At 41.4% G+C, this 11,070-nt stretch overlaps 1 protein-coding gene across 1 annotated transcript; it reads left to right on the forward strand.

The window, feature by feature from the left end:
* Nucleotides 1-866: 866 nt before the first annotated feature.
* Nucleotides 867-9,532, forward strand: LOC138703537 (tubulin beta-1 chain). Its single transcript, XM_069831486.1, has 2 exons — nucleotides 867-1,154; nucleotides 7,888-9,532. Exons 1-2 carry the CDS (start codon nucleotides 1,098-1,100, stop codon nucleotides 9,172-9,174), a joined length of 1,344 nt encoding a protein of 447 aa, XP_069687587.1. The 5' UTR covers nucleotides 867-1,097; the 3' UTR covers nucleotides 9,175-9,532.
* Nucleotides 9,533-11,070: the final 1,538 nt, after the last annotated feature.

Genomic DNA, 11,070 nt, shown 5'->3' on the forward strand with positions numbered 1-11,070 from the left:
CATGTCCCTAGAGTTAGTGGCATGTAAAAGTACTCCTGCGTGATAAAATTCCTGCACACCGGCGACGCTGATATAACCTCGGCAGTTGCGAGCGTCGTTAAATAAGCCATTTTGTTATTTTAATTATGCAGCTGCACACTTTCCTTTTACTCTTGCCGCGATCACGACATGCGATAACAAAACAATATCCGACTTTCGCAAGCTGTTCAAGAACAAAATTTATAAAAGATTTACCAACAAGTGTTTTAAAAATAAATTTCACTGTAAAATGAAAATGGGAAAAAAGGGAAAGAAAAATGAGAGAGAGAGAGAGAACGAGAGAAAATGCCGCACCCCAGGCCTATAAATCCGGCACTGGTTATACAGCTGCACTAATTTGTGCCCCCTCCCAAAGTAAGAGTCCTGGTGACGACTTGAAATGTACTGCGTAGTCTATTTAATCTTCAACGTGAAACCAAATCCGGTGTGAGACAAGTGACCAACAGGCTTGGAGTTCACATATTCAGTTTCTCTCAGCTCCGAACCCCCGTTGCAAGGACGCGTACCTTTTAAATTTCTCCTCCCATTTCCCCTGTATTTCAATTCAATTTCATTTTTTGTATGTCTTTATTCCCCATTATGTATAATAATTTGTGAAAAGTGAGTTAAACAATCAACTCACCACCGCCAAGTATTGTAACACAGTGTGTGAAAACAATATTTCATTAAATTAATGAACTTCACACTGTCTTTAAATAAAGTATCATGAGATCATTATCAGTAAAAAGCGTGTGGGTCGAGAGCAAGTAGGCAGGGCGATACGCTGTCGGGTGCCGAACCCAGACCTTAAAAGAAGATCGTAGCATTGAGTGTGTGGGGTGAGAAGTTAACATCCATTTTCGTACTGAATTATCTGGTGTTTTAGTTATGCCGTTGGCAGCGCTGCGTTTGCTGCACTGGGGTCGTTCAAAATTAACCAATGAGATTCAAGCAAGGGCGTCACTGTAACACTTGAAAAATCCGTTAGGAGGCCCAACGGCAGAGCAGTGCAGTTCACTTGGGCTGCAGAGAGCGAAGCGAGAGGTTGTTTCGAAGAGTTACGGACAAACAGCTAGAAGATGAGGGAAATTGTACACATCCAAGCCGGCCAGTGCGGTAACCAGATAGGAGCTAAGGTACGTACAAATGCTATATGCAATTTCATTCGTTAGCATTTATCACTATTCAACTTAAAGATTGCATTTGTTAGTGTGCATTTTTCTGACTTGTGTATTTAACCGCATTTGTCATCTTTCTTTGTTTTTATCAATTGGTTTATAGGGCTATATAAACTGAGTTTCTTGTAGAGACTTAAATGGGTGGAGAATTTACCCTGTTTAGGTTTTGTTATAGTGAAGGATTAATTTTGTAATGATGTTCGCGCTACTCTTTGTGTGAAATCACTCGTGTCGACCCCGTCTGTTGCGGCATTTCCCCTCGAGCGGGAATTAGACGCGGGAAAGAAAACCTCTCCGATCGATAAGTGGAATGAGGCACCGGCAGCTTTTAAGTTTCCCCTCCCCGGCTTCGCTCTTTCTAGAATGTGACTAAGTTGTATAGCCTTAAAAGGAAAAGAGATAATCGTACGATGTCCTTGTTCGACTCTCGTTCCCTTTTGTGACGTAACGATTGCAGGAAATATTCAGGTCCTATTTGGAAAGTAGAACCGTTTCCACTGTTGCATACGTGTTCCGATGTACCTGGCTTCGATCTGCCCCTGTCATTGTACAGTTTGGACACAACGAACTTCTGAGTGCCCCTTCGCAAGATGGCGGTTTGCCATTTGCGGAAACATCTGCCGTTAGTTGTCCTCTACAGAAATGCGTTACCTAGAAACCTGAGATTGTAAATGTAAAGGGAGTAGAACCACGAGTCCAGTATTGATGATGGAAAAAAATACTTTCCCGTTGCGAGGTAGCTAATATGCAGTGTTCCGATATATTTCTATTTTATTTTTTCATATTTTTTAAAATTTGGACGTACTCGTGTGTACTAAAACAGATGCAAGTAACTGGAGGGGGAGGTGAGAAGTTGACTTACGCCACTGTTGCTGTAACGACCCCCAAGAAAAACTAGAGAAAATTGCATTTTGAGCATGTAAGTTAAACTGATGTCCCAATTAAACAATCTATACCGGTACTAGAACTAAATAAGAAATAAGTAAACTTTTAATCTAAACATGTACCTACTAGTATTTACAAAACTGCTGCTATCTTGATATGGTTGGAGTGTGTAAGACTGTCACTACACAATTACGCATTATACCACAGTCGCTTAACACGCGCTACATGCACGGGAGATCAAGCAGCCCGTGACGAAGTGGTTAGGCTGTCTTTCACAATGGCGAACCCGAGTTCGTTTCCCGTTTGTGGGAGTGTAATAGAGGATAAATCGCAATGGACAAAGCGGGCACGAGAGACTTTTTTCGGTGTTCTCAATTTCTTCCTTCATTCCAACAATAGGAAGAAACGAGCGTTGAGGTAGATAACGGTGATTTTGGAAGTGAAGATGGTTGAATTTGTAAGGGATTTCTTGCGAAGAATAGATTTCAAAAGTTATAGATTTTATAGGGCAATGTTTCAAGAAAGGAAATTCGGTAATGTAATAAATTACGTGAAATGAGGTGTGGTAATGAAAGGGCAAAGCTTGTGTTTTCTAGAGAAGGAAAGTAACGTAGGGGACATAAAACAAGGGAAACGATAAGATGTAATGTGAACTCAAAACTTGTATTAACGCAATAACCACTGGAATACAGTGAAGCACAAACACAAAATTTTTTGTTGTGCAAATTCGTTTCCACGTCGGCCATTACGCTGACATCGCTAAAAAAAATCCCCAGGCTTACAAAATCTGCAGAGATTTTCATATGCGAGTCTTAGTAAAAGCCTAAACTAACGTAATCTAACCTGTCAAATTCGTATATGCAAGGCATTGTGAGAAGTCACTAGCGTGAAACTTTCGTAATAACACCGAAGTTGTTGGTATGAGAGGTAAAATAGTTGAAGGTACATAAGCGAAGTGAAAAGGGAATTATCTCAGCGCACGTTTAACCCATTGTAATACATCCTCTATAACGACATAAGTATAACCAATTTTATAATTAACAATAATTGTATGTTTCGAACGTTTGCGTCAAATAAAAATTACTTTGTACCAAGTACCTAAAATGCACTATAAATGTCCCATTGCTGCTTTATAATAAAAAAAATCGTTATACTGATAATTATCGCAAATTACACACCAGCTGCTTTATTCAAGTTGCATTTACTGGCTCTGTTGGGATTGGCACAATCAGGTACTCTACAGGAGTTGCAGTGTCGTCTTTTTATGCAGACTGAGCAGCGCCAACGCATTCGTCGCACCACGTAACGGGGCGGCAGAGGTAGTCAGTGACACAGTAGGTAGGGTCCTGGTTTTGATATACTAGATTGACAGATAACCCGACTGACTGATGGATTGACATAACGCAGCTGACTGATAATATTTTTTGGTGGTTTAATGAACTCCATTAGTGACAAGACGTTAAGACTGTTAATTTTCCATTTCGGACATGTTCGTGTGATTAGTACCCGTCGGCCTGGTTCTCAGAGTTCGCAAGCAGCTTTGTCGTTACAGCGTGTGAGTTTCTAGACTGTTCTCCTTAATGACATAGCTGCGCGGCACAATTTTTTAGTCTTATTTGAAATGACTCGTTCAAAATTGAAATGCTAGTGGTATTTATTCTTCAGGTAAGTTTACACGTATCTTAATTGCAAACTATGTCAGTTCGCGGACTGTAGCGCCCCGACCGGTGTAGCTCGGTTATTGCACCGGCAATGCTATTGATTTGCGCTGTCAAGGTCGTGCAGGTCTTTTCCCCGCGAGCAAAAATCGATGTTGCGTCACTCGCCCTGGCCTATGCTGCCTTCATGGCCCCAATTTTAAATCCTGGACATCCTTGGCTCGATGTAATCATTGCTTATTTTTCGCGGTGATGTAACTCCATGAGATCACGTGGTTTTGCAATTGGAAGGCCTTGGCGACGCAGCGCCGATCGGTAACAAGCACCCGTCGTCATGGATGTCTCGCAGGGCAGCTATTTAAGTGTGCATAACATTACGGCTTCTCAATAGGTCGTTTAAAACAACGGGGGGGGGGGTTTCTGGTGAAACGAGCGTTGAGGGACTTCCGCCGATTTTGGAATAGACACAGACGCACTTGAACTGCCAACATAGAAAACAAAAAATCACATTCAATCGCTTTCACCTTCATCTTGACGGGATAATAAAAACCTAAACTAACCTAATCGCGTCGGTGTCTTCCAAAATCGGCGGAAGTCCCTCAACGCTCGTTTAACCAAAGTTCTAGATCAGCATTGAAGTCTTTATTGGTGGGCTTACTATTGTTGTAAATGTGATTTTGCTAACGGGGATTTTAAGGAAATGGTTCTCAGCCCTTATCAGCTGTATTTTGTTAATATTGAAGACATAACCGTTAATGAATATGATCCGTAATTTTATTTTTAGAATGGGTGTAAATCGATTTGGTAATTATTTACTTTAACTGACGGCAAGTTTTGTGGACGCAATTTATTCAGAAGTCCCGATTTGACTTGGAAAAATACTTACAAACTACAAAAATTGAGCGGAAATTAAATAAGTATAACCTTGTCAGTTCTCGGTCTCCTGACACTTGGCCATCTCCTCATCTAAGCCATCCTAACTTCGTCATAGTTGGTCTATCACTTAGATAGCCCCTCCCATCTAACTCTAACCTTGTCATACTCGCTGAAGACAAAATGAGACCAACTTAGTGTGTATTCCCAAAGTCAAATCAAGGAGTTCTGAATTCCCCCCCCCCTCCCGAAAAAACACGATGTCGACAAAAATACTTACCGTACCTCCATTTACTATAGGTCCCCTTTAACTTTTCCTTTCATTAAGAGACTGGCGAATGAAATGCTTCGTAGTAGAGGTTGTTGTAAACTCATTGTTACACCACGCCGGGTAAAAGACGCTTAACACTCTTGCTCCGAAAACAGACTAAAGCAGCAGTGATATTGTGGTATTGTCATTTTCAAGTACTAGCCTAATTCTTATATTCTTCACCTGACATAATTATTAACTTAAAATCCAGACGTTTGAGATGGGCAGGGCATGTAGCACATATGGGCGAATCCAGAAATGCATATAGTGTTAGTTGGGAGACCGGAGGGAAAAAGACCTTTAGGGAGGCCGAGACGTAGATGGGAGGATAATATTAAAATTGATTTGAGGGAGTTCTGAATTCCCCCCCCCCTCCCGAAAAAACACGATGTCGACAAAAATACTTACCGTACCTCCATTTACTATAGGTCCCCTTTAACTTTTCCTTTCATTAAGAGACTGGCGAATGAAATGCTTCGTAGTAGAGGTTGTTGTAAACTCATTGTTACACCACGCCGGGTAAAAGACGCTTAACACTCTTGCTCCGAAAACAGACTAAAGCAGCAGTGATATTGTGGTATTGTCATTTTCAAGTACTAGCCTAATTCTTATATTCTTCACCTGACATAATTATTAACTTAAAATCCAGACGTTTGAGATGGGCAGGGCATGTAGCACATATGGGCGAATCCAGAAATGCATATAGTGTTAGTTGGGAGACCGGAGGGAAAAAGACCTTTAGGGAGGCCGAGACGTAGATGGGAGGATAATATTAAAATTGATTTGAGGGAGGTGGGGTATGATGATAGAGACTGGATTAATCTTGCACAGGATCGGGACCGAGGGCGGCAATGAACCTTCGGGTTCCTTAAAAGCCATTTGTAAGTAAGCCTAATTCTTATAAATGGAAAATACTGAGCGATGTAAATCTACAAATGACAGTTTATCTAGATTCTCTTAAATTTCAGAATAAGGTTACTTTCCTTCCCCTCTTTCCCCACAATTCAAACCGTTCGCTCACAAAATAAATTGGCATTAAAAAAAAGCGTAAAAGTTACAAGAAGTGTCATTTTCAGAGCATTACGTACGACTGAGTTACTTTCATGGCTTTGAGAAATGTGATTTAAGGAATTTTTATTAGGTTATATTTATTGTAGAAACAAATGGAGCGTGCTTGGGAGTTTCTGATTGATTATAAATTTTAATTGTTCAGTCAGTTGTCCGAAGAAAAGTCTGAACCTCACAAGTGACACCAAGAAGCCGCTACTTATGAGGCAACTAGGCCAGGAGATAATGGGGTAGGGTGTCCAGTTTCTTTCCCCTTCCATTACATATATCGCCGACTGGCTACATATTACACTAGTCAGACTTCAGATGTATACAAACAATAATTGTTGTGTCTGAAACATATCAAGTGAGATGTACTGTACACATCAGCCAACACCTCGGAGGACATTTAATTATTATGGAGACTAATTGTTCCTGCTGTGATAGTTCTCAAAGACAAACCTCGACGGCAGTCCAGTGGCTAGAGCGCTGGACTCATCTGCGGACCCGGGTTTGATCCCCGATTTATGACTTGTTGCGTAAGCCCTTTGGCCAAGTAACACTGGTTTTCTCCAGGAGCTCCAGTTCACTTACGACTTCCCAATAAATCTTCCATCGTGGGTGTAGCGTAGACTAGCTTATTATGACGCACTCTGGCCAACGACTATGTCGGTACAGAAAGTGTCTACACAACTGGCTTTGATTGCCCACCAGTCAGGCGAAAATTTCACTATTCGGCATGATCTAACTTCAGAAGCACAGTTAAACATTATTCCCCCCCCCCCCCCAACTTGTCACTCAGCAGAAGAGTGCTCCTCTGAAGTTATGTTCATATGGGTTACTACACAGTTGACTTCATATGGATGAATTATGAGCAGCCATGTTTCCGTCATTAATTAAAAAAATTAAAGACGTAAAGAAACATTGCAAGAAATGTTTCTTTACTTTGTTTTAGAAAATTCCTTTACAAACATTCTGCTAGACCAGCGATGGGAATTGTTTCTCTGAGATCTTAGCTTCTACCTTGATTACTGTTATATTATGTAGGTACTTATGCTGACTGATCTGTTTACAATAGGAGTTCCCTGCCCCTGGGTTACACCATCATTCATTACTCGCGGGCAGTTACTGCAATAGAACGTTACAAACAGTGGGCAAAGACTTTTTTTTTCTTCGACTGTGCTTCGAGGGAAAATAGAATCTCCTCTTAAATTTTGTTGCAATGGTCCCTTTCCACTCTGTATACATATATTTGTCAGTCAACGTTTGCTTATGATTGATGTATTTTCAGTCTCTCTACACTTTTAACAGAAAAATATGTGCCCTGAAGATGGCGGTCTGGACAGTGCCTACTACATAGTTTGTGTTTAATTTAAATAGTTCAGGCATGCGGAAGGATATCGCCTCACACTGTTCCATGTATTCAGTCTGATAAACAATTTGAATGGTTAGCCTGAGCCTCTCTGTTTCATGTAATGGCACTGGAAATTTGTGATGGTGTTTCTGATGAAATCAGGTGCAGAAAGCTGCTTTAACGAGATTACAGAAAAGAATGTGAAGCTATTATAAATATGAAACTTGCATTCCATTCACATATTTCAAATGTAACTGTTACTTCACTGGGTTTTATCAGTCAGAACTGTTTAAATTAAAAGGGAAATGTTTCAGGGGTCTCGGCAGCTAGTCTTATTCGTGGTTAATTCTTTGAGAGTTGAGATAAGTTTGTAATTAGTAACATCCATCCCCCTCTTTTACTTTTCAGAAAAATATTCTAATCCATCTGCAGCTAGCTTTGCTTCGTGTTGTGAATGAATCCTATAATTCAATATCCATATAGCAGTCCTAGTTTCTGGTCTTGTTTGACTTTGAGGCACGATTATTTTTGGACATGTTCTGAAACTTTGTTATATTTTTGCAGTTCTGGGAAATAATCTCTGACGAACACGGCATCGATCCCACGGGCGCCTACCACGGTGACTCCGACCTCCAGCTCGAGAGGATAAATGTGTACTACAATGAGGCGTCGGGAGGAAAGTACGTGCCGCGCGCCATCCTGGTGGACTTGGAGCCCGGCACCATGGACTCTGTCCGCTCTGGACCTTTCGGACAGATCTTCCGGCCCGACAACTTCGTATTCGGTCAGAGTGGAGCCGGCAACAACTGGGCAAAGGGTCATTACACAGAGGGCGCCGAGCTCGTGGACTCCGTGCTGGATGTTGTGAGGAAAGAGGCGGAGAGCTGTGACTGTCTACAGGGGTTCCAGCTGACACACTCGCTGGGTGGTGGCACTGGGTCGGGTATGGGCACTTTGTTAATTTCAAAAATCCGTGAGGAGTACCCTGACCGCATCATGAACACATACTCCGTGGTGCCTTCGCCCAAAGTTTCTGACACTGTGGTGGAGCCCTACAACGCCACCCTCTCAGTACATCAGCTGGTTGAGAACACAGACGAAACATACTGCATCGACAATGAGGCGCTCTACGACATCTGCTTCCGTACCCTAAAACTCACGACTCCCACATATGGCGACTTGAACCACCTCGTATCCCTCACAATGTCCGGCGTTACCACATGCCTCAGGTTCCCTGGTCAACTGAATGCAGACCTCAGAAAGCTTGCCGTCAACATGGTGCCCTTCCCCCGACTTCACTTTTTCATGCCTGGTTTCGCCCCTCTCACGTCCCGTGGCAGTCAGCAGTACAGAGCCCTCACAGTACCCGAGCTCACCCAGCAGATGTTCGACGCCAAGAACATGATGGCCGCCTGCGATCCCAGGCACGGACGCTACCTCACAGTGGCCGCCGTATTCAGAGGTCGCATGTCGATGAAGGAGGTGGACGAGCAGATGCTGAATATCCAGAACAAGAACAGCAGTTACTTCGTCGAATGGATCCCCAACAACGTGAAGACGGCTGTGTGCGACATTCCACCCAGAGGTCTGAAGATGTCGGCAACCTTCATCGGCAACTCAACGGCAATCCAAGAGCTGTTCAAGCGAATCTCCGAGCAGTTCACGGCCATGTTCAGGCGCAAGGCTTTCTTGCATTGGTACACAGGCGAGGGTATGGATGAGATGGAATTCACAGAGGCGGAGTCGAACATGAACGACCTGGTGTCCGAATACCAGCAGTACCAGGAAGCCACCGCGGACGAGGACGCAGAGTTCGACGAGGAGGCAGAAGCAGAGGTGGACGAAAACTGAACACCGTTTTGTACGCGTCTTGATCCCTCCCTCTCATTCTTTTTTGCACTTTTGTTACTTCTAGTTTCTGTCTGCACAAGCCGCCGCAGGACACTTTTTTGTATATTATACTACATTCCCGAGAAAGACTGAAGATGATGGTGGCTGAACTACTTTTGTAAGAAAATCCATTGGAACTAATTTTGGCTTTAATATTACTGTTTGTATTTTTTTTTTGCTTCATTTTGAATTAATGTTCGTTTACTCGGGCTTGTAAGACCCCTCTTGTTTTGGAAGTTAACCCTATTTGAGCTTTTGTTCTCTCTGAAATTGTGCCATTTCAGGATGTGAATTGAATTAAAAGCTGCCAAATTGTAAACTTGTGTTGTTTGTACCCTTTTTCCTGAGCCCCAAATTTGTTACCATAATTGGAAATTTGCCCAAGACTGGCTGTGGGAGACCGTAAATACAATTTTGTTTTAATTTATGGGAACCATATAAGATATGAGAGTAACGGTTTCCTTTCTAGTGCTGATGGTAGTAGAATCAGTTGGTAACTTGTATACGGTTTGATTCTTTCCTATTACATAAATAAACTTTTTTTGTCATATTAAGTAACATGCAATGTCAGTGTCCATAATGTTAATTAGAATGGTTGGTCCTAAATCTTGACATTGGTTTTGTTTGGGTCCTATGCAATGAAGTTTAAAATTGGAAAGATCCAAAGTGAAAACTGAATACTTTTTCAACATTTGCTCTAAAATTAATTTCAGGAAAAGTGGTCACCAATGAAGACGAATGCTATACTTAAACATTCGCTTTCAGAAAAGATCAGTCACCAATGAACTGGAATGTAATTTTTAGTCGTGTGAAGATCACTTGTGTTTGTGTGAGGATTAGGATCTGAAAGTCTCTTCTAGATACGTTGGGATTGGTGTATGGTTAAGGGTAAATGACCATACAATATAGACGAGTAGTAATAAATTCAACGGACGTTACATCTGTTAATTAGGAAGTAATTTGAGGTAACGTGTTAGGTTAGAGTCCCAGTAGTACCTGTCATAACATTGAGGTAAGTTCTGCTATAAGGTGAAGGTCTTTTCATATATAAGAACAAATAGTGTCTGCAAAATCTCAAAGTACTGCATAAAAATTATGCGTTATAGAAATTGCTGTCGCCTTGAACTTAAATTACATGCAAATTTTACAAGCTTCTTCCTCACAAATAGTTTTTCGTACATTTCATCGGGTTCTAAGTGTAAAGGCTCTTACACTTTTGATGCAAATAACGTTAAATTTTTACTGCATGTTTTACATACTATGTTTAACAAAATAGCGCAAGGGTTTTATGATAAAATGAATGCTGAATTATGCAAATTTTCAAAATATTTTTGTTAATGTAACAAATATTGACATGAAATTTGTCATATACTGTACAAAAAATCGAGGACGTAGTTTGAAAAATTAGAATGACTTTGGTTGTTACTGCATTGAGCTTTCGGCGTAACTCAGGCGATAGTGTTTGTCTATTGATCAGAGACTTCGCTCAGGTGACATTTCGAATCCCGTTTGGCTGAGGTATGCACATGGAACATTTAAGTGGGCACGTATTGGGGGAGGGAAGTCTGTTATTTTTGTAATTCCTAATCTTCGTGCATCTTGCTCCTTGGCAGGAGAGCGCTCAAGCAACCCACAACATAATGAAGTTAGTATCGCGTATGTATTGTATTACATTCAAGATGTCTGTAGTGGCTTGACTAGTTCATTTTTAATTTTGGTAAGATTATTTGCAAGCTGTGACTTTATTTGAAGTTTGACAACCACCAAGCACATAAAAACATTCCACATATTTAATAGGGACTCTGAAAATCTTACCTCATTTTTTCGTTATTGTAAGGCGAATGTTCGGTAATGTCA

This window comes from Periplaneta americana, chromosome 7 (genome assembly GCF_040183065.1).
Source record: "Periplaneta americana isolate PAMFEO1 chromosome 7, P.americana_PAMFEO1_priV1, whole genome shotgun sequence".
NCBI lineage: Eukaryota > Metazoa > Arthropoda > Insecta > Blattodea > Blattidae > Periplaneta > Periplaneta americana.